The following is a 22,711-nucleotide window of genomic DNA, read 5'->3' as shown; positions in this document are numbered from 1 at the left end:
TAGCAATCATATTATTTATTTATATTTAACCTCTCATCTAAGGAAATATCACTCAGAGGTGAATATTATACCCAAATTCGCCCCTAAGTAGCAAATCATAATTAACGAATGTCGGTGGATTCGAAAGGTTATCATACCCTTTGTTCCTTCTCTGTCCAGGCCAGACTACATTTGAACAATCCAAGATATATGTTCATCTGAACAATTTTCCAAACTGTTCAGAAAAGGAGACATCAAGATATCCCTGGGTGATTTATTCTGATGCAAATTCTAAGAATGCATAAGAGTTGTGAACTTGAGAATTTCTTCAGAAAATGAGTACCAAGATAACAGATAACAAGTAAAGCCAGAGATGACTTCTGGAGAAACCACCCATTAATAGGTCAATGTCTAAGTTACCAACCCCTCCCTTCCCACTTCTTCACCCACTAAACAAGACCACATCCAATCTTGGGCAACCTCCTTGATTTGTACAGGAGTCAAAATGACAAAATCCCAATACAAAAAAATTGAGATTTTTTTTTTTAGTTTGCTATACATATATCTATGTATGTATATGTAGATGTATATGTACATATATATGCATATATTTCAAGATGCTGTACCAGTAATAGCAAAAGGTTGGCCTGGTTCAAACTGTACTTATTATTAGTATTAACAATAACTAGAATTTACATAGCATGTTAAGGTTTGCTAAGTTATTTACAAATACTTTCTTAAAATATGTGATTTATTATTCTATAAGACAAGAGTTTAACTTATCCTATGCTTTCTTTTACCCTATAAAGGTAATCTATTACTGAATAACTATTTTTAAATTAATGATTCATTGGCAGTCATTATCATTTTTCTAAGTTAATATATTTTACTAAGTATAACCCTGTATGTTCTTCTGGGCAGCTGAAAGTTTTTTAACAACATGAGCTCTCATCAGTTTTTAGAGAATTTTTTTTCCTATATCTAATGACAAAAGAAATATGGAAAATTGGAAGCAAGCTCACTTTCTAAGAAATGTTGTATTTAGTTAATATTACCTGTGTCAGTGCATCTTGACCCATTGTTATCTCACACCCATCCTGACCCCCGCCATTTTGAAAAGCCCATACTGAAACTGAAGTCTTCTCGGCATGTTTCTTCATTCTATCACAAAGCAGAGACTTGGTTTTTCTTCTCTTGACATCAGTAGGCAACATCAGGCCATTCACTGTCCAAGTTACTTTCTTCATTAACAACAGATGGTCTAAAAGAAAAAAAATGTTTAAGTCAAGTCAATATTTGGCTTCCAAATTAAAAATGGACCCGTTCTACTTCCCCTCCCCCTCAGTTTCATCATCTCCACTGGCCAGTCTCCATTTAGATGCTGGTATTCTGAAATGTTACCCCCAGTTTCCCACTAACCGTGACATAAGCTGTAGCAAGCTGTCTGCTCTGATAGCCTGCATAAATCATCATTCCTGAAGGGAACAGATGTTCAGGGGATGAAAGAGTAATACCACAATTTAGTCATAATTAAAATTCACCTTAGCATGCCTCTATCACTGATCAGAGAATCATTTAGCTTCTCACCTGGACAAAAGCTCCTGGTTTCTTTTGCTTTATTCATCAGATTTCTCTTAACTTTTCTATTCTTTAAAGCTACATGTCCATTTTGGTTTAGAAAAGACATTTTTCTTTTTCATAACTTTTTCCCCTCATCCATGTTATTATCTTTAAGAATATGACCTCTAAAATGGTTAGTGTGTGCTAAATGGAAAGATTGTTCTTATCCTAGGAATGCAGGAATGTGCTAGGAAATCAGACATCTGAAAGTCAAATGACTTAAATAATGATTTAAAAATTTTTTTTTCATTCATTTCATTCAGACCTATATATTTTCAAAGCTCTGTGAAGGAATTTAAGTTTCAAAACTCCTACTGAAATGAATGGGAGTGTAGCTAAGTCAGGTAAAGGTAAGCTCATAAGCCCTAAATACTGTACATTAAGTCATTTTGATGTTTCTTTTTTTTTTTCCCAAAGGGTTTCATTATAAAGATCATTTACCTCTGGGGCATTTATTTTTGTTTACACATTCACTTTAGACCAAATTTTCTTTTCAAGAAAAGAGTAAAAATACAGTATCTCTCTGATCAATTCTGTATTCATCCTGTAGACGGAAGCATAATTCTTTTTACAAGTAGCTGAAAAGAGCTTTATTTATTTAAATGCTTAAAGTGTCCAAGCAAGTCTTTTCTAGAGCAACAACCTTAGGAAAACTGTGATCTCCTTTGACATGGAAATAGTACTTAACAAAATTGGCTCCTAATTAAACTGGAAAATAGACTCAACAGTGTAAACAACCTCCATCTCCAAGAACATAAAAATAATAAAAATAATAATAAAAAATAAATAAAAATAAAAAATGAACTTTCTTTGGTAACTTTTATGTATCAGCTGTTCTATCATTTAGGAATGTATTACGAGCTCCAGGTTCGCTCTCTAAACTCACACTTGGACTAGTTCCCCAGAGGGAGGCTACTATTTCTCCCCTTAGAGAGAACACTAAGGGTCTGTGCCCATTACTCATGCTTTCCCACTCGGTACGTTCTCCAATATCATTTAACCAAGGTTAAATAACCAGTGAACATCGTTTAGATTTGACAGATAGATATGCACTAAGAAAGCTTAGCAAAGATTAAAATATACATATGTTCTCCCAAACGTCTGGGACATATTCCTCCACAAATGTAGAGAGAGTCCTTGGCAAAGTGGGCTCAAGATTAGACAATGTACGTGGCAAAAATGTAAGGCACAGCCCTGGAGAAGTTGGGTTTTTTTCCTTCCTTCCTGGAATACTAATAAAGTTCCCCTTAGGTGGGTGCAGCTGCCTGCTGGGCTGTAGGGGTTGTATATAATACCATACAGCCGTCTCATTACAAAGCATTTGCTGAAAATGCTGAAAAATGGAGAAGGCTAATCACCTCTCTTCACTCTGAAAACTCTCCCCAACAAGTCCAGCACATTCATTAAAACTTTATTCCTCAATGTCCTAGACAGAACAGACTGAGGTGAGTAGCAAGGCTAGCAACTCCTTGAAGGTGGTGACTGTATTTCATCTAAACATTCTTACATTTTTTCTTCTGAAAAAAAAAAGTCTCATTGGGGCCAGGATTTTGAGCCTGTATCTTTGAAGGTTATGCTGCTGGAGGACAAATCTAGTAGGATCTGCCAAGCTGGAGAGATTTTAAGTATGATCTTCATCTGCTTCCTGAGATCTGTTTGGCAGAGATGAGACTTCAAGTGTGACTGCACCCAACAGTTAGCATGTCCAAAGGAGCATCAATTATCCAAAACCTACTACAATGAGGCCAGAGAAAAGCCAGCCTAAGCAGAAGCAACCCAATGACATAACTGTGAGGCACCAGCAGATCTACAGGTCAGAGGCATCCATTGCCCTTCCACATGTGTATTCTGCCCACATTTGCCCTTCATGCTACCCATGCATGGCATCCATCACATAGACCTTATGTGTCCCTCTACCAAGTGATGAAGTATGTATTTGTGAGAGAATGTGGATTGGGGGTAATGTGCTATTGCAACTTTTCTAACTTTGCTATTTCATTAAATTTTTATTTGAAAGAAATGTATCTTCTGACTGACTAATAAAGGTAAACAAATGGTTTTGAGTGGCTAGGTGGCATAGGGGATAAAATGTTGAGCCTGGAGTCGGGAAGACCTCAGTTCAAACCCAGCCTCAGACACCTAATATTTGTGTGAACTTGGGATTCATTTGACTTCAGTTAACCTAAATTTCCTCAGCTGTAAAGTGGAAAGAATAACAGCACTTACCTCACAGGACGGTGGTAAGGATCAAACAGTTCCTGACACCTAGTCTGTGTTACATAAATGCTTATTTCTTTCCCCTTTCCGGCGAGGGGAGCCTGAAGCCGAGGCCAGCCTTGTCTGGAGGACGCATTCTGCAAGGATGGGGGTTTGTTTCCACGAAGACAAGCACACAGAAGACAGTCCCCTCTCAGGCTCACTCTCCTCTCCCCTGTATTTATCTTGCATGTTCTGCTTTATATGTGCTGTCTCCACCATCAGAATGTGAATTCCTTGAAGACAGGAAGTGTTTTTGCTTTTTTATTACATCCCCAGTGGTTAACACAGTGCCTGGTACATACTAACTGTTTAATAAATGTTCATCGATTGATTAATCGAAATAATTTTGCCAGGCACAACAGAGTTAAGTGCTAAAATGAATGGTACAGAGGATGAACCCTTTAGGAGGCAGGCCCTCACTACAGTCTAAAAGTGATGGGAAGTTTAAAGTGTCAGTAGAATTTAAGCAGAACCCAAAAGAATGAGTAAGATTCTGAGCCTGCCTCTTCCTGGTTTTGTCCCTGCCGAGAGAACTTCCTTGCAATGAGCGCTGTCAGATCTGGTACTTAGCACAGGGAACAGACTCATCCTTGTAGCAACCTTGCCTGCCTGAGCCTTGGAGGGTCCCAGCTAGGTCTGGCAACAGGATTTTCAAGAACTGGGGTAGGTTGGAGAATATGAGCACCTGAAATCATCTATCCCTGAGTGTTCTGGGCCCTGTGTATGGTCAGTCCATCCTTTTAGAGAGAATAACTAGCATTTATGAAGCACCTTATAGCTTACAAAGCTCTTTACAAACATTATCTTATTTTATCCTCACAACAACCTGAGACTTGGTGGAATATAATTACTGACTGGATTATTATGGAATACAGTAAGGACAATGGACTTGGGATAGCATTGAACAGTAAGAAGGAATCAGAAAGGAGCGACATAAAGAGAGTATTTGGATAAAAGACAAAGTAGGGAGAAACAGATGATTTGGGACAAAGGAAAAATAGATGATTTAGGAAATGGATCAGAAGCTTGGCAAAGAGACAGGATAAAGTAGTCATGAGGGACTTCAATTATCCAGCCATCTTCTGCATCACTGTTTCTATAAAAACAGAGCAATTAATAACTCTGTGACTTGCCTTAGTGATAAGTTCAACTTTCAAAGGGTGGAGGAACCAACAAGGAAATCTATTCATTATTGGATTCTCACTGACAAGCAAGTATCAGTTGCTGAGGTGAAAATGATGGGAACTTTAGGAGGAACTGACCATTCCATTCAAGAATTTACGATAGAAAATAGAAAAACTAGTCTGAAACACACCCTAGAATCAAGAAAAGCAGATTTCAGTGTTTTCAGAGGAAATACAGGTAGGACACCATGGAGTGAAAAGCTGTAAACATTTATTTTTACGTGTGGTTTTGTGAGCTCTTTGAGAATGGGGACTGCCATACTTTTCTTTGTAAAGGACTTTGCACAATGCCTGCACATAATAGGTGCTTAATAAATGTTTATAAGCTCTGACTCTATTGTAAGGGAAGTCAGCTCAGGAAGGATGGGAGATATTCAAGAATTGGGGAGGTAGGATGGAATTGGTCTGACAAGATTGATATAGACTGTATAGGATGTTCAACAACAAATGTAGATTTTAAAAAGAAAAATTCAGAAGATCCAGGTATTAGAGAATGAAAATAAAAACACGGCACAGATTTAATAGTGTCAGGATTGCTAAAGCTCAGAATGAGCTGAGGTTGGCAAAAGAAACTAAAACAATTAAAACAGCTTTTTAAAATATTATATTGAGAGAGAAAGGAGAGTCAAAGTACCTTTGCTTGTGGCAGATGGGACAAGAGCAACTGACCACAGGGAGAAGGCAGATTTGCTCAGTTTACCACATTTCTATCTTTTCTACAAAGGGGAATGACCCTCGCACTAGAGAGGACTGAACAAAAATGAGTAGCAGGGAGTTAAGAACAGCAAAGCATGGCCCAGGTAGGCGTGATTGTGAGTCATGGTCATTGACAATCCAATGATCATAGACAGGTACCATAAGATTAGGAAAGGGCAAATGCTCCAATATCTAAGAAGAGAAAGAGAGAGAGAGAGAGACAAACAGAGACAGAGAGAAACAGAGACAGACAGAGAAAGAGAAGGAGACAGACTGCAAACTCCAGGTCAGTGAGCTGGGTCTCATTCCTTTGGACAGTTCTAGAAAGTATCATGACATCTAGGAGGCTAGGAAGTACTATGGAGGGTCTGGGTGGCTAAATGATAAGATGAATGCTCACCAGCCAGAAGCCCAGGTTTCCCAGGGACTCATGTCTGCCTCCTGACATCACCAACTGACCATCTGACATTTCAAACTAGATATCCCACAGATATCAGCTCAACATATCTAAAGCAGAACTCATTTTTTTCCCACCAAACCTATTCCCAGATTGCTAGAGTGACTTCAAAAGTACTGTGTCTCTCTCCCACTCATTAAACTACAGTATCTCTCTATTACTTTAGGATCAAATCTAAATTCCTCTTTTTTGGCACTTAAAGGTCATCACAACCTAGTTCCAATCAATTTTTCCAGCCCTGACCCATACTATGGTCTAGCCAAACTGCCTTCTTACTTATCCTCATATATAGTTCTCCATCTTCCACATCCAGGCCTTTTCTTTATTTCCCATGACTAGAATGCACTCTCTCCTCTCCTCTGCCTCTCAGAATGCCTAATTTCCTTCAAGATTCCATTCAAGACCTACTTTCTATTCCACATAATGCCTTCCCTGATCCTCCATTTACTAGTATCCCCCCCAAAATTAAAGTGTATTTATTTTGCATATGTCTATATACATCCAAGTCTTCCCCAGTTATTTCTGAACCATTCTAAAAGGCAGTTTAAGGGCCACTATCTGGAATCATCCCATGTGCCTTATGGCTTCAATGATACAAAAAGCCCATTCTAAAGGGCAAGCTTTAGTAGCAAAGGGAAAAACAAAACAATGGAAAATGAAAAGTCTTGAACTTTCCCCATCTAATCTCAAATCATTTCTTTTTTAGGTATGACTATTATTTCAAAACTGGTTCTATATAATGTTGTACCTTGACAATTGTCTCAATGGATGCAAACATCCTCAAAGAATGCTTATGAATCATCTACTTTACCTCCACATAAAAGTTCCAGTTCACCTAACCAATATTTCTCTACTCAAAAAGATGGTGACTTTGCTTAATCAGGAACATCTGTGACTACAGGAGAACATGAGACAATCATTCCCTGCAGGCACTAGAACTATGGTTATAAGTTCTGTTGATCTATGGAGCAAAAGAGTGGGACTAGAAACTGAATTACTATTTTCCATATAGCAATACAATAATTATTTCATTAAGTTGACCCTTATTTGAATTGTAGCTACACTGTATTTTTGGAAGAGATTAACCTTTTACTAATAGTGATTAATTAGCGCTTTCATTATCCTGTCCCTTATTGCATTTACTGGAGTCTGGGTCCTGGAGGAGAGCCAATACAGAAAGGAGAAGGTCACAGGTAAAGTCTGGAAAATATCCAGGCTTTGGAAAAAAGCTACCAAGTTAAGAGGAAATATGGAAAACTCTAAGCATCTAAACAGAAGGGGAGAGTGGGAGGATAGGTGGACTGATGGTCAATAAGAGTAGGATTATATTTTTATTCTATATAAAACATGAGGAGATATTAATGTGGGGGAAACATTGGAATCAAATGTTGCAAATAGACTTGTATCTGAGTCCTTCTTAAAGCAAACTCAAAAGAAAGAGGAAAATATAGTTGCTCATTTGAGAATTTCAGTGACATGATTATGTAATTTACTAATAGCATGTATTAGTAATAGAAAAGAGGAAAAATGTCTTGAAAATTGGTTTTCTTAATTTAATAATACAAAATGCAAATTTAGATTGGTAAGTAGTTGTTTTGAAAACTACCATGATGGATGAATTATTCTATGTGACTGACACACAGTGGCATGGATCACCTAAAGAATAATGTCAATCATATCACTCCCTCTTTGGAACACTGGGGAGACTCATAATTGTTTCTTAGAATATATTAATACTTCTGATCTTTGTTCAAGCCTCATGTTCTCCATGAAGCCTTTTCAGGCAAGACATAATCATCTCAAACACTGCAATAACACTTTCAACCTTTTCTGTTTTCTCTCCATTTCTTGATTACTTAGTGCTGTGTGATCTTTATATAATTATCCCTGGATATCTATGTCTACAACTGTATCAACCCCATCCCAATCCTAAGTTTTTCCTAATTCTCACCCTCTAATCCCAACTTAGTTTCTCCAGCCCCCTAGAAAAATTGAGTTGCCATTTTCTATGAATATTTCATTTCTTCCTTTAAGTCAACACATCTCTACTTATCCTTAACATTTATTTGTTCTTTCTTTCCACATACATTTTTCTAGGTGAAAGGCTCTATGGAGGTCATAAATGAGATAAGGAGTTCACAATCTGATAGAAGACATGAGACATGCATATAACTATAATTACGATTAAAATAGAGAAAATGAAATGAATAAGATAGATCCAAAGTGTCACATGAGTTCAGAAGAAGGGGATGTCATTTCCACTTGCCTTCAGTAAATCAGGGATGGCTTCATGGAAAGAGTGGCATTTGAGCTGGACTCTTAAAAGATGTATATGAGTTTGATAAGGTCAAAGGAAAGTAGTGATCTCTCATGGGGATGGACTGGGAAGTATACTGGAAAACCACCTGTGACTGGAGATAGAAGAATGGGTTAAGGAATAACTAAGAAGAGAGGGCTGACTGACCATGCATAGCAATGATCAGGCAAAGACCCTAGATCTTGGAATTTTGTGGAAAGAAGCTAGTTAAACAATGACATACTCTTTAGTCCCCAGTAGCTCTCCCTTATGTGTCTTCAGCTGCCACCATGAGGCCAACCTTCTTTGAACTCTCCAAAAAGAACAAGGACTCATTAGGACATAGCTTCTTCTGGATAAGCACCATCTCCCTTACTAGTCAACACAAAATTATTAAAGCAGGTTTACCTGCAGGATCAACTTTGTACTTGTCATAATTTCAGAGGAAAGAAAAACATCCCCTCCCCGATTTTTTCTCTACTTTCTTGAGATACTTTCAGTTTTCTTAAGAACATACATAACTACAATCAGCGTTTGAGAAGGAAAGGAAGTTTAAATAGTGTAAGAAGGATAACACACTAGTTGGGATGCATTGATCCCTGAGTAAACTACTCAGAGCCTTTCTTTTGTTGGTAGGAAGAGTCAGAAAACTGGAGGATGCTCAGTACCTGAAGCTGGAGAACAGAGCATCCCCAAAAGGGGACAAGGCGGGGCTAGGAATTACAAAGACAAATTTCTCTAAATTCCTATTTGAATTCAGGAACTTGTTGCTGCTGTTCTGTTGTTTCAGTCATGTCTGACTCTTTGTGAGTCCATTTGGGGTTTTCTTGGCAAAGATACTGAAGTGGTTTGCCATCTCTTTCTCCAGAAGTCGGGAATACCTGAATTTAAATCTTTACCTCAGACACTTAGACACTAGCAGCATGACCCTGGGCAAATCACTTAATCCTTCTCTACCTCAGTTTCCTTATCTGTAAAATGGGCATGACAATAATAGCACCTTCCGTGGAGAGTTGTGGTTAAGATCAAATGAAGTAATATATTAAAGTGCTTTGCAAACCTTAAAGTATTATTATTATATCAAGTGTTACTTACCTTGAGATTTATGTGGCCAAACAGAAGCAGCATCAGAAATATTTGGGGGGCGGGGTGCCTGTTGCGTTTACTTTGTAGGTGTTTTAAAGTTCATTTCTTGAGATTTCTGGACGGAGGCAGGGGAGGTTTACAAAACTCAGATAGACTTTTATGCCACAAGTACCTCAATAAAGGATTTCCCTTTTCTGAGTCTGTTTCCTTATCTGAAAAAGGAGGAAGCTTGGACAAAATTATCTCCAAGGGTCATTCCAGCTCTTGATGACTGTCTCTTAAGGTTAGAAAGTGATAAAGACAAAAAAATAGTCCTTATAGGCAAATCTCACTTTTCCAGAGTGTCAGTCAATCCTCCCCTTCACACTTCAACAAAAGTATACTAATATCATAGATTGGGTATGCAAAGCAATTTAAGAAAGAGAAAGAATGAAAAGTATGTTGATCAAACTATGTTAATTCCTTCTGAAGGGTGAAGAATGTCACATTGTCTCGTAGGTATTTTAAAACTCACATCCTACATTTTATTAAGATTGAGGTGTTTTGCAATGTGAAACACTTATACTTTGACTGCTTTGGCTAAGGGCCATTTTGCAAAAGCTTATTATCAACATTAGGCTTTACCACAAACGGAAATGGGAAAGAGATCTCCAAGGAAAAACCAAGTGGCCTCTCCCAGAGATCACCCACTTGCTATGAGACTGCCAAAAGACAACGTTTGCCCAAAAGGACAGGCAGTCACTATCCGATGGCAGCAGTGTTGATGTTCATTTACTTTCAGGATAAATGGACCCTTCTGTATTCCAATCCTTAGGGACATGATCCTTCTGTAACATTCTAACTAGTTCACTTTTCTAGTGACTTCATTTTCTACTCTAAAGTCAAAGCTATTTCTCTTAATGTTCCTGAACTTTGGAAAGCATGATCCTTCCCCACAATTTCCTTACATTTTAAGTTTTTAAAAATGTATATTAGTTAAGTAGGGCTGTTTTCAGGAATATCCCTATTCCTTGCTCACAGAATTTCCCTGCTCAATCTTCTTTTTTCTAGCTGCAGAGCTCCTTGCTAAGTTCCTGTGAGCTGTCCCTGAAGTAGACCTTTCTACTACAGGAGAAACTCTCAAAGCCCTCAGGTACTTCATAACTGTACCCCACAGCCTTGTCATCTGGGAGTTCCAACCTATTCAAGGTGAACAAGTCAAGTCAAGTCAACAAGCATTTATTAAGCATCTCTCATGTGTGCAGCATACAACCCTTCCCCCCTGGTCATTTTCTCTATACAACCATTAGTGACTCTACACATTCATTACTCTGGCCTCCACCTAGCCTTCTGGTATGCTGAAATCTACACATGAATTTAGGGGTAGAAATTCTGCGCTAGCTAATTCTATTGGTAAGCTTGCTTGCATGTGGTCTGTTCACTGCCCTTTGTTCACCAATCCACACAGATGATAGGGGCACCTGTCTTCTGGTATGATATTCTGTCCAAAGTAATCCAGGTGTCCATCTATGATTCCCACACATAAATCTTATTGAAAGGGAGTCTGGCACATTCTATACCATTGGTAGAGTTATAAATTGGTCCAGTCGTTCTGTAATCTAATTTGGAATTATGCTAAAAAAAAGTGAATAAAATTATCCATATCTTTTAACTAGGAGACTCTACTACTAGGCATTTGCTCTAAGGAGGTCAAAGATTCAAATCTGATGTGTGACAAATTACTTAAAGCAGCATTTTTATGCAATTAGGTGGCACAGTAGAGAGAGTATTGAACTTGGAGTCAGAAAATCCTGAGTTCAAATCCTATATATCTTGAACCCCAAGCTAATGAAGCTCAGGGAAGTCACTTACCCTCTATTGGCCCCAGTTTCTTCATATATAAAATGGAGGAAAATAATAACACCTAACTCAGAAGACTGTTGTGAGGATCAAATGAGAAAACACATGTGAATCCTAAAACAATATAAATACACATGTGTGTGAATGCACATGCACACATACACACACATACACATGATGTTATTAGGAATATTTGCAAAGACTTGAATCATAGATTTGGAGCTGGAAGGGACCTCAAGTATCATCTAGTTCAACCCTCTTACTTAATAGATGAGGTTTGAAAAGTTAAGTGACTTGGGCGGAGACAAGATGGCAGAGTAGAAAGACACACATACTCAAGTTCTTCCTACACAGCTCATAAAATACCTGTAAAAATTACTCTAAACAAATTCTAGAGCAGCAGAAGCCACAAAATGACAGAGTGAAAGAGATTTCCAGCCTAAGGTAGACTGGAAGGACGACAAGAAAGGTCTTCCACTCGGGGCATGTAACACAGCCCAGCCTTGGCCATGTGGCACAGGCAGGAACAGGACCAGAATAGGCCTCGGGGGTGGAATCCCCAGCAACAGCTGCAGTTCCCACATCCCTCAACCCACAAATGCCAAAGATAGCTTCAAAGGTCAGTGAGAAAGCTTTTTCACCTTGGTGAGAAGAGAGCAGGTATCCTTCCCTAGCTCTGGCCCCAGGCAGTGGCAGTGATGTCAGCAGTAGCAGTGTCCATTTTTGGAGCCCTTGGCCTAAAGCCCCTGAAGAAATTGAGCTGCTGATCTGGGTCTGTGGTGGTCTTCAGATGAGGAAGAGTGCTGGCTGGCGTGGTGGAACTGGTAGAGGCTCTGGAAAGGGAATTCTTTGCAGATCCTAAATAGAAAAGCTTTGGTAGCTCCCAGACCAGAGCACAGGCCAAGAGAGGAGTAAATTCCTATCCCTTGATTGAGTCATCTTGGAGGAACTGAGAACTTACAGGTCCCTAATACTCTCCTCCTGACAAAGTACTCAAAAGTCAAGTAACTGGCTGGGAAAATGCCCAAGAAAAGGGAAAAAAAATAAGACCATAGGAAGTTACTTTCTTGGTGAACAGGTATTTTCTTCCGTCCTCTTTGCAGAGGTGAGGGGCAATTGCATTTACTACCTGAATGTGTTGGATTGTTTTTACCGAATTGCTTTTACCCTTTCTTTTCCTGTTTTATTCTTTGCTACAAGGGTAGGAGAATAGGGAGTGATATGTTTGCTAATCAGGGCAATGGAAGGATGAGTGATATCAATAAAGACGTTCTCAAGAGAGTAAGGAAATCTAGAGAGTTCCCTTCATAATGACTGCAACAATTTCCATCCTTGTGGCTGAATTTTCTAATCTTTATGTAATATGAAGGGGGAAGAGGAAGTGCTTATGCCATCCCCCATGTGGAAAAAGGTGGGAAGCACAATGGAAGTATCCAGCTTTTTGGTGTGGACCAGACAGCCAATAATTGGTTCTAGCCTGATATCTCTGTGGCAAAGAGGTACCTGGGACTGCATGATGGCAGGAAAAGTGCCAGTTGGCCAGGGCCACTCCCCTGGTCTACTTCTTGCCTAGCTGCAGGTTAGGTGAAAGAAACAATGATGTAAGGGTCTCAGGCCCACCTTTTCTGAGACTGGTAGCCTGTGACTGTGAGCCTCTGTTATTTCTCTTTGAGTTTGTTCTCTCCTGTTTTAGGTGAAGAAGACTGGGAATAGCTACGACCCTGACAGCATCAAAAGGTCAGGCGAGTGAATCACCAGAGTCTGGGAGCTGGAGTCTAGGCAGAATCTGCTTAAAGCCAGATGGTAAAGACCAAAGGCTCAAGTAACCTAATTGGCCTGTCCAATGATAGTGGAAATGCACGTCCATCCCTCCATCAGCCATACATGTAGTAAATCATTAAGTTTGAGCATGTTAAGGGCTCACTATATGGCAGGCATTGTGCGAGGTGCTGAGGAGAGAAAGACTTAAGCAGAATGCTCTCTACTTTCAGAGAGTTTACTATATTCCAATGGGAAGAAGAACATGTGCATTTTACATATGTGTTTGTGTGTACACATGTATATGTATACATGTATATTTTGTGTGCACACATGCATGTGCATGTATATGCACACACATGCATATGTGCACAAGCATATATACATGTGTGTGCATGTACATGTGTATGGAAATGTGTGTACGTGTGTATGTGTATGTATGTGTATTATATATACACGTAAGACACATAGAAAGTGCACAGCAAGGTGGAGGGCTGGGCTTGGAGTCAGGAAGACTCCCCTTCCTGAGTTCAAATGCAGACTCAGACCCTTCCTCAGACCCTGGGCAAGTCACTTCACTCTGTTTGCCTCAGTTTCTTCATCTGCATAATGAGCTGGAGAAGCAAATGGCAAAACATTCCAAGGCCTTTGCCAAGAAAACCCCAAACAGGGTCACAAAGAGTCAGACACAGCTGAAATAACTGAACAACAGCAAAGCAGACAAGAGGTTACTTTGGATGGGAAGGCACTCGAAGCTCCAGAGACCAGGCAATAACTCCTGAAGAAGAGGGCACTTCAACTGGTGCTTGAAGGAAATCAGAAATTCCAAAAGGTAGAAAGTGGAGGAACAGGGAGTACAAAGCCATGACGCACAGCAAGGAGGCTAGTATGGCTGGATCAGAGATTCCATGAAGGCCAATAATGTGTGAAAAGATTAGAGAGGCAGGAAGATTGTGGAGAGCTTTAAGTGGCAAAGAAGCAGCCACTGGGGTGTACTGAGTAGGGGCTGACATAGTCACATCTGAGCTTTAGGAAGCTCTCTGTAGCAGTTCAGTCGAGGAGGGACTGGAATAGATGGAGACCAAGGCAGGAAAGTCAAAGACGAGGCTACCACAATGCTTTAGGTAAGAAATAATGAAGGCTTGAGCTAGGGTGATGGCTATGTGACTGAAGGAGATATTGTGAAGACAGAAATTACAAGAATTAGCAACTGATTTGACATGTAGTATGATGAAGTGAGGAGTCAATTATGACTTACGGCTGCAAACCTAGTAAAAGGGGAGTTCAGAGGTGTGGGAGGACCTCTGGAGGAACAATGAGTTTTGCTTTGGACACACTGAGTTTTTCAATGTAGGACTGGAGTTCAGGAGAGAGAGAATGTGGTCAGATGTGTAGATCTGTAATTTATCCACAGAGTGATAATATCTTAACCCATGGGAATGAATAAGTCACCAAGTATGAGAGTATAGAAACATGAGGAGTCTAAGTGTGGTATGGTACAGTGTGTCTTATTTTACCCTGTAGGTTATACATGTCCAAACAGATCTGTCTAGGTGTGGCTCACAGAAAGGCAAGAACAGACATCTCTTGAGTCTCCTCCCTCTACCCCTCTCCAAGCGAGATCTTGATTTTTTTTTCAAAATTTGTTTTCAATTTTCAATAATCATGTCCATAAGTTTTAAATTTTCCCCCACTCCTTCTCCAAGACAGCATGCAGTCTTACATGGGCTCTACACACATTCTTATTAAACACATTTTCACATTAGTCGTGTTGCATAGAAGAATTAAAACAATTGGGAGAAAGCATGAGTAAAACTAAGCAAAACCAAACATAACAAAGAAGAAAATAGTCTGCTTCATTCTGCATTCCAACTTCATAGTTGTTTCTCTGGATGGGGATGGCATTTTGCCTCAAGAATCCTCTGGGAATGTTTTAGGTCTTTGAGACTTTGATTCTTGACAGAAGGGGAAGTAGGAGAATGGGGCCAGAGGCTGGCCATTCTGCTCTTCTCAGAGAGAAGGGGTATCATACTAGAATGCTGTCTGCTCCCTTAAATATTGTTAGTCTGAGGGAAATAATTTTATGTTTAGGTTAAGCTCCTACTCACTCTTGTTAATGGTGAAAGGGTATTCAAAGCTATATCTCCAAGACTTCACTTCCTTCCCATCAAGTGCCAGTTCCACAATTAATGATCACATTGAACAGCAAAATAAACCAATTTATCCAAGTCCATAGCAAAACAGAAATCATAAGTATACACATGAGAATTTATACCAGACAACACACAAAGTAAACAAAGTCCCCCTTCGGAAACAATGTAACTCAGCTCAACAGAGAGAATCTTAGAACTCTCCCTTTTAAGGGGAAAATTCCCTGAAATCTCTTGTAGTAAGCTGCGTATTGGAACATGATCAAGATGCTGATTCCTCTATATGTTGGTTTCTTCCCAGAGTCCTTCTCTTATTTTAGGTCCCCAAAAGGAGTCTAGATCTACATGTCTTCTCTCTTAAAGCAGAAAGACAGAAGATCAGAATCTGTCTTCTCTCAAGCTCTTGCCAATTCCATCCCAATACCCACCAACAAGGAAAGTCCCATGCAAATGGAACTTTTGAGACAAGGGTTACAGAGGGGAAAGAGAAGAGGGCAGAGGACCGAGCCTTTACATTCAAAACATGAATGAAGAACCAGAAATGGCAATGAGAAGGAGAGGTCAGATAAGGAAGGATAACCAAAAGAGAATAATGTCATTTAAAAAACATAAAAATAAAAATAAAATATAAAATAAAAATTCAGAGTAGAAACCACACCCAAGAGGAGAAAAGGGACAACAGTATAAAATTCTGCAGAGATGCCAGAATGGATGAAAATGGAGAAAAGATCACGAGTTTTGGAAATTAACTGTTAATTTTGGAGAGAATAATTTCAATTTATGATGAGGTCAGAAATCAGTTTGCAGAAGATTGTTTTTCTTTCTTCATTTTTTAAATAAGAAAACAGGGCTAAGTGTAGGTAGTTTTTTGAAGGAGATGGCCTGAAAGAAGAGAGATAAGGGATGATAGCTACACCCAGAGTTTCTTTATGTATCTTCTGTCTACATTTAAGTATATACTTTGCCTATACCTAAAGAGATGATTTTTTTCTCTATTATAAAATTATATAAATCACACACCTGTGATTTACCATTTTTAATGTATCCTGTCACTATAGAAAAGGCAAGGATTAAAATGTCAAATCAGTGAAATTATAAAAAATCATATTGCTTTTTTTTTTCAAATTTATTCTCTCACAATTGGGTAATACATTGAAAACACATTAATGTTGCTATGACTGTCAGATAGTTATAGATAATGGCATTAAGTATGAAAGAGCACATCATTTCTTTGGAGCATGATGAGTTTTTAAAATATAAATGTTCTGACAGTAAGAAAACATAATGTTATATTCAATTATGTCATCTGCCCCCAATACAATTGCTTCTGTGTTTAGTAAATAGATTAGATCCAGGTCACATTCCTGTGTTCAGTGGAGTTTCTAGTTACTCCCTTTTCTTTAAATGCTTGAGCTCTTTGTTTCTGCATGTTCTTAAGTGTCATCCTTTATTGCCACAGGCACAATGGCTATATTTAACTAATAATGACAGTGGTTGTCATTAGATTTTAAACTCAATAACATTAGCTTGACATATTATTTGAAGTATGTCTTCAATTTAAATTTGATTAAAATTACAAACATCCCATCTTTTGTGTCAATCAAAGTGTTGTCACCCTTTCCCTGAACTTTTCTATGAACTCTTTTTAAATAACTTATGGCAGTCATGCTACTCTTTCATTTAAAAGTTAAGACTAGCCCTAGGTCATGAAAAGATTTGTATACACTACCTCTACAAGAAAGCACCTAAAAAGGTCATTTTAAATAAACCAGGTTCTGAGTCCGATTAGGGATTTCACCCAACAAAACCATGGAGGTGTAAAGTAAGGCTACAAGAGGAGAGGAGAATGTGTCTATGGCAGCAAACACTGATTGTACCTGAAAGCTCTAGTGAGGCATATCAAGGTTGATTGCAGAAAATTAGAAGTGTTAGTGAATTCTGGGGGGAGGGAGGAATAACTATATTTCAAAAATGAATAGCAAGGAGGACAGGTGTAAGTTTGAGGTTATGGGAAGTCACTCGTAGAAATTTTCTCTCTTGCCTTCTTGGGCAAAGATGTTATTTGGCATCTGAAGCCCTTCATAACCTAGTCCCCTCCCACCTTTCCAGTCTTTTTACACCTTACTCCCTGTCACACACTCTGTGATCGGATGGCTTCCTGGATACTCTACAAACAAGACACTTCACCTCTCATTTTCTCTGGTTTTCCCTGACCTCTGGAACTCTCTCTTTCCTCTTCTCTGCCTACTGGAATCCTTTACTTCTTTTAGGCACCCACTAAAATCCCACTTTCTACAGAAAGTCTTCCCCATCCCCCCTTAATTTTAATGCTTTCCCTCTATTGATTATTTCCTATTTCTCCTGTATATAGTTGGCCATTGTTTCCACGTTGTCTCCCCCACGTATGTAAGGCAGACGCTGTCTTTTGCCTCTTTTGGATTCCCTCGCTTAACACAGTACTGGTCCACAGTAGGCATTTAATAAATGTTGATTGATTAATTGATTAGCTGGCTTTCCGTATCTTACTGCATATCTGACAGATTTTTGAGCTGCAAGTCCTAATGACCACTAGATTAGCTAGTCTGTCACCTTATGTACTGCCTGACATGAAGTTGTTTCTTCTCTATTTCCAGTGCCAATTCCTTTATATCATTCTGCCCCTCAAAGGCTTTCTCTTCAGATAACTGTGCTGTCTTGATGAATGCATCCATTTTTATAACTTCAGTGATCACCTCCATAGGGTCACCTCCCAAATATCTGTTTTCAGTACTATGTCTCACCAACACTTTCGCCTCTTGTTCACTCTTAAATGCCAATCAGACATCTTTGCTTAAATGTTTCACTGTCACCTTATACTCAACAAATCAACATGCCCAAACACAAATCTGTAATCCTTCCCAAGACATATCTGTGGAACCACTGTCATTTCTTGCTTTGAAACTTGTTCTGCCTCCTACTGCCATCATCTTACCTGTAAAACCTTATCATTTCATGCCAGGATGAGGACAACATTCTTCTCAACCTCCTGCCTCCATCTCTAATCCATCTCTAATCCTCTAATACATCCTGGTAAGGATGTTACCAGACTGTCACACCATTCCTCTACTCAGAAATCTACACACGATCCCTATTACTTACAACATCAAGCCCTCACCTCCAATGCCTCCCAGGCTTTGAAGGTCATTCATAATGTGACCATAACAGACTTAGCCAAACATTTCCTTTTACTCCTGTACAAGTCCCAAATGAGACTCACTTTAGTTAGTCAAGTTCCTTTACTGTCCATCTCGCCCCTGTTACATGCACCATGCCCATGGTTCTGAGAATTAGAGTCTTTAAAGTATTCTCTGCTAGATAGGCAAGTTCTACTCGTAGAAGCACAGAACTTAGAAGGGATATTAGCAATCACCTAGTTCAATCCACACCTAAAAAGATTCTCCACTATAAAATGCCTAAAAAGTGGTCATCCAGCCTCCATTCAAACACCTGGAAGGAAAAGGAAGCAATACCTCTTGAGGCAATGCTTTCAACTTATTTTTGTCTGTTGTTGTTCAATCACTTCAGCCATTCAGTCTGACTCTTCATGACCCCATTTGGGGTTTTCTTGGTAAAGCTGCTAGAGCAGTTTGCCATTTCTTTCTCCAACTCATTTTACAGACGAGGAAACTGAGGCAAACAAGGTTAATGACTTGCCCAGGGTGACACAGCTATTAAGTGTCTGAGATCAGATTTGAACTCAGGAAGATGAGTCTTCCTCTTTGCCTCTTTGCAACTTCCAATGACTACTCCCTACTTTGCCCTCTGGGGCCAAACTCTTCAACATGACAACTTCAAATACCTGATGATGATTCTCATACATTTTTCCCCTCCCACCTCCAAGCTCCTTCAAGTCTTCTCTTTTCCAGGCTAAACATCTTCAATTCCTTCAACTCATCTTTACAGGACATAGACTTAGGGCCCTTCATAATTCTGGTGGTCCTCCTACGAACCCTCTCCAGCTTAAATTCAGCATCCCAAAACTAAATACAATACTCCAGACTGAGACTAAGATAAAACATGGAGTACACTGAATCATCTCTTAATTGCTGGAAATCATGGTTCTCTAAATGGAGGTCAACCATGCATTAGGTCTTTTGTCCACATCATCTGCTGACAAATGCTGAGTTTTCAGCCTAGTAAAACCCTGGGTTTTTTTGTTTTTATTTGTTTGTTTTCCGACAAATTCTGCCTAACCGTGTACCAGTGACACTGGGTTTTTTTAACCCAAGTATGATTTCACACTTTTTCCAAATGAATTTCATGTTATTGGTATTGAAGTTAGTGCTCTCCTCTTTCAAAATTTGTTTTGGATCCTGATTTATCCTACAAGATCTAGCTCAAATCCTGTCATCTCTGTGAAGCCTTCCCCAATTACTCTAGCCTATACAATTCACAACTCAAGAGTGGAAGGGATTTCAGAGGCCATTTAGTCTGAACCTGAGCAAAAAACCTCTCTACAACACACCAGACATTTACCCTCTCCGAACCCCTATGGCATGCACTTGTTCTCTAATTATTTCACTTTCAGTTCAAGGTCTCTGGCTAAACTCTAAGCTCAAAGAAAAAAGGAACTACATATTATTATGCTTCCTTCAGATCCCTCCAAATACCCAGAACATTTCTTTGTTCAATAGTTACTGATATAATGAAGTATCCCCTATGAGTCTGTCACTAAAATTTTACTATTACTAATTAATTTCTTTGGGTTATAGAATAAAGATTTATATCTATAAATATAGATTTAATGACCTCAGAGGTCATTTTTGGAAACAGAGGCTCAATGAAGTAAAATTACTTTTCCCTAAGGTCACACAATAAATAGTAGGCTCAAAATCTGAACCCAAGTCCTTTGACGCTACATCCTGTGCTCACTCTACTATACCACGTTGCTTCTTGATGACTTTTTGATCTTTAAGAAAATTTTAATAAATTTATCTGTGTACAAATTTATCTAATCTAAATTTACCTAATAAATCCTAGAAGGGGTAACCTCTGTCAATTACTGTAATTTTGTTAATTAGATTCTTTCCTATTACGACAGATATGAGCAAAGATCTTCTGGAATGGGGCACTTCATGATCTTTTACCACCTTGTGCATTATCAGTATTCGGATGCAAACTCAACTGTATAATGACAATGTTTTGTTGGGTTACAGATCTAATAACATGGACAGAGACGTCAGGTCAGGGACATTTGCCTATCTTCTTTCTTTCTGGGATTTAAATGGAAGTGTGGACATATTCAAATACTACCAAAGTATTCATTCACTAACTATATAAGAGCTCTAGTTTTGGAATCAAGCAGCTTGATGAAAGATGGAGTGGCCAGACTGGCAGATTCATGCATTCTCTATGTACATCTGCACACATCTATATATAATCACACAAACAACATGGGCACATGAAAGTCAGTGGTGTGGGAAGCTAGCCCTCACACCCTATCTGAGTGCTGAAGCCTAGGACCAGGTAGCCCAGAGGATAGAATGCTGGGCCTGAAGTCAGCAGGACCCACTTTCCTGAGTTCAAATCTGGCCTCAGATACCTATTAGCTATGTGACCCTAGGCAAGCCATTTCACCCTGTTTGCCTCAATTTCCTCACCTGCAAAATGAGCTGGAGAAGGAAATGGCAAACCACTACACTATCTTTGCTAAGAAAACCCCAAATAGAGTCACAAAGAGTAGGATCCTCAACAGAAAAATGGCTGAACAACCCCAAAAAGTCTAGGGTCAGTTTTGGAAGGTCTCAGAACTTTTGGTGTAGACAGTCCTGTGGAACCTCTTTAGAATTAACAATAGATGCATGGTGTTAGTGATAGCTCACAACTCTGAATTTAGGCCTTAATCAAAACCGTTTTGAAATCAACAAACTGGGCTAACATGTAAGAAAATGAATAAATCTAGGTTCATTAAACTAATGCATTTTTTGAAAAACAAAGAATGACAGAACATTTCCTTTTGGTTGCAGACACCAGCAAATGTGTTAGGCTGCTATTTAGAATGTGTCTTGGAATTGAAACATTTCCAAATCATCAATAATTAAAGTGATGAGAATCCATCATCTCACTGACACTTCAGCAAGAAAAGATGCCCTATTTTAAACGTGCTCACACATATTCTTGTCAATCACAAGCTGTCACAGCAAATTATTTCATTTTGTAGATCACATGGCATTTAGCAGAAAATCTCTAGGTTTAAATTTAGATCTCAGGTACATTATCGAGAAATCTTTTCATAGATTCCCACCCTCCCCCCTGTAACTGCATCTTCACAATACAAAAGATGTAAAATCTTATTCATCGTATTCAGTTTCATTTCTGCTTAACAAAACTCATGACTGATATGAATCACTATAAATTATAACCTTGAATGCAAAATAGCAGAGGGGGCTATAAGAAATAGTACAAATGCAAAGCTCAGTATCTTAATAACAATCCCTCTTCCATACAGTGAAAATTTAGGTCAAGATCGTGAGCATGATGTTGGGCCCAATCAATTTCTTCCTTGACCTTTTCCTAAAAACTTTAATCTCTTGGAAGACAGGAGCCAATTCTTATGCTTTTAGGCCTAGATTTCTCCCAGTCCTACTCACAATACTAAAACTTATGGTGGAAAAAAGCAGGCAAGCCTTATTAAGGGTCAGGCCATCTAATCCAGCTCCCTTGTTTGAAAGGCAAAGAAATGGGGCCCAAACCTGTGAAAGGATCTGACCAAAATGTAACTAGCAATGGAAGGTGCTACAGCTAAGATTTAAATCCAAGATCTTTGATTCCAAATCCATTATTTTTTTTCCAAATCCTACTTCAGATATCACTTGTTGTGTGACCCTGGGTAAGTGACTTAGATTTATTTCTTAGATTTATTTCTCATCCAGAATAGGAACAAAATACTTGTACCACCTGTCTCCCAAGATTCACTATTTACAATTACTCTGCTAAACAACTGACAATGCCTGAGAGGTAGGTGCTAAAATTATTTCCATTTTACAGACAAGAAAGCTGAGGCAAACAACAGGTAAGTGATTTGCCCAGGATCACGCAGTTAGTAAATATTGGAGGCCATATTTAAACTTGTCTTACTGACTCCAGTGCTCTACCCAGTATAACACCTAGCTATCATGTGGGAATCAGCCAACAACAAGGAGCATTTTGTAAACCTTATAAGGCTTTGTAAACAGCAGCTATTTTATTAATGAATAGATTTCTATTGCTCCTCAGGCATTTGATCTGAAGAACTTTACTAAGTAAACATGTTCCTTGAGGAAGTAAAAAAATGGAAAATATGAATAAAGACATAAACTGTGGGATATAAACCTGAAAACTTCCTAAATGGTGTCTCTCTACAATTTCA

General features: G+C 38.9%; 1 protein-coding gene across 2 annotated transcripts in view; it reads right to left on the bottom strand.

Annotated features, from left to right (window-relative positions):
- LOC140510517 (doublecortin domain-containing protein 1-like) overlaps window positions 1-22,711 on the bottom strand; it is a 103,955-nt gene that overhangs the window by 33,506 nt on the left and 47,738 nt on the right. For both annotated transcript variants that reach the window (XM_072619253.1, XM_072619254.1), the window contains exon 4: window positions 1,035-1,240. In XM_072619253.1, coding sequence (XP_072475354.1) covers window positions 1,035-1,240 — 206 coding nt within the window. The remainder of the gene's footprint in view (window positions 1-1,034; window positions 1,241-22,711) is intronic.

This window comes from Notamacropus eugenii, chromosome 6 (assembly GCF_028372415.1).
Source record: "Notamacropus eugenii isolate mMacEug1 chromosome 6, mMacEug1.pri_v2, whole genome shotgun sequence".
NCBI lineage: Eukaryota > Metazoa > Chordata > Mammalia > Diprotodontia > Macropodidae > Notamacropus > Notamacropus eugenii.
This window is presented reverse-complemented; position numbering and strand designations above follow the sequence as displayed.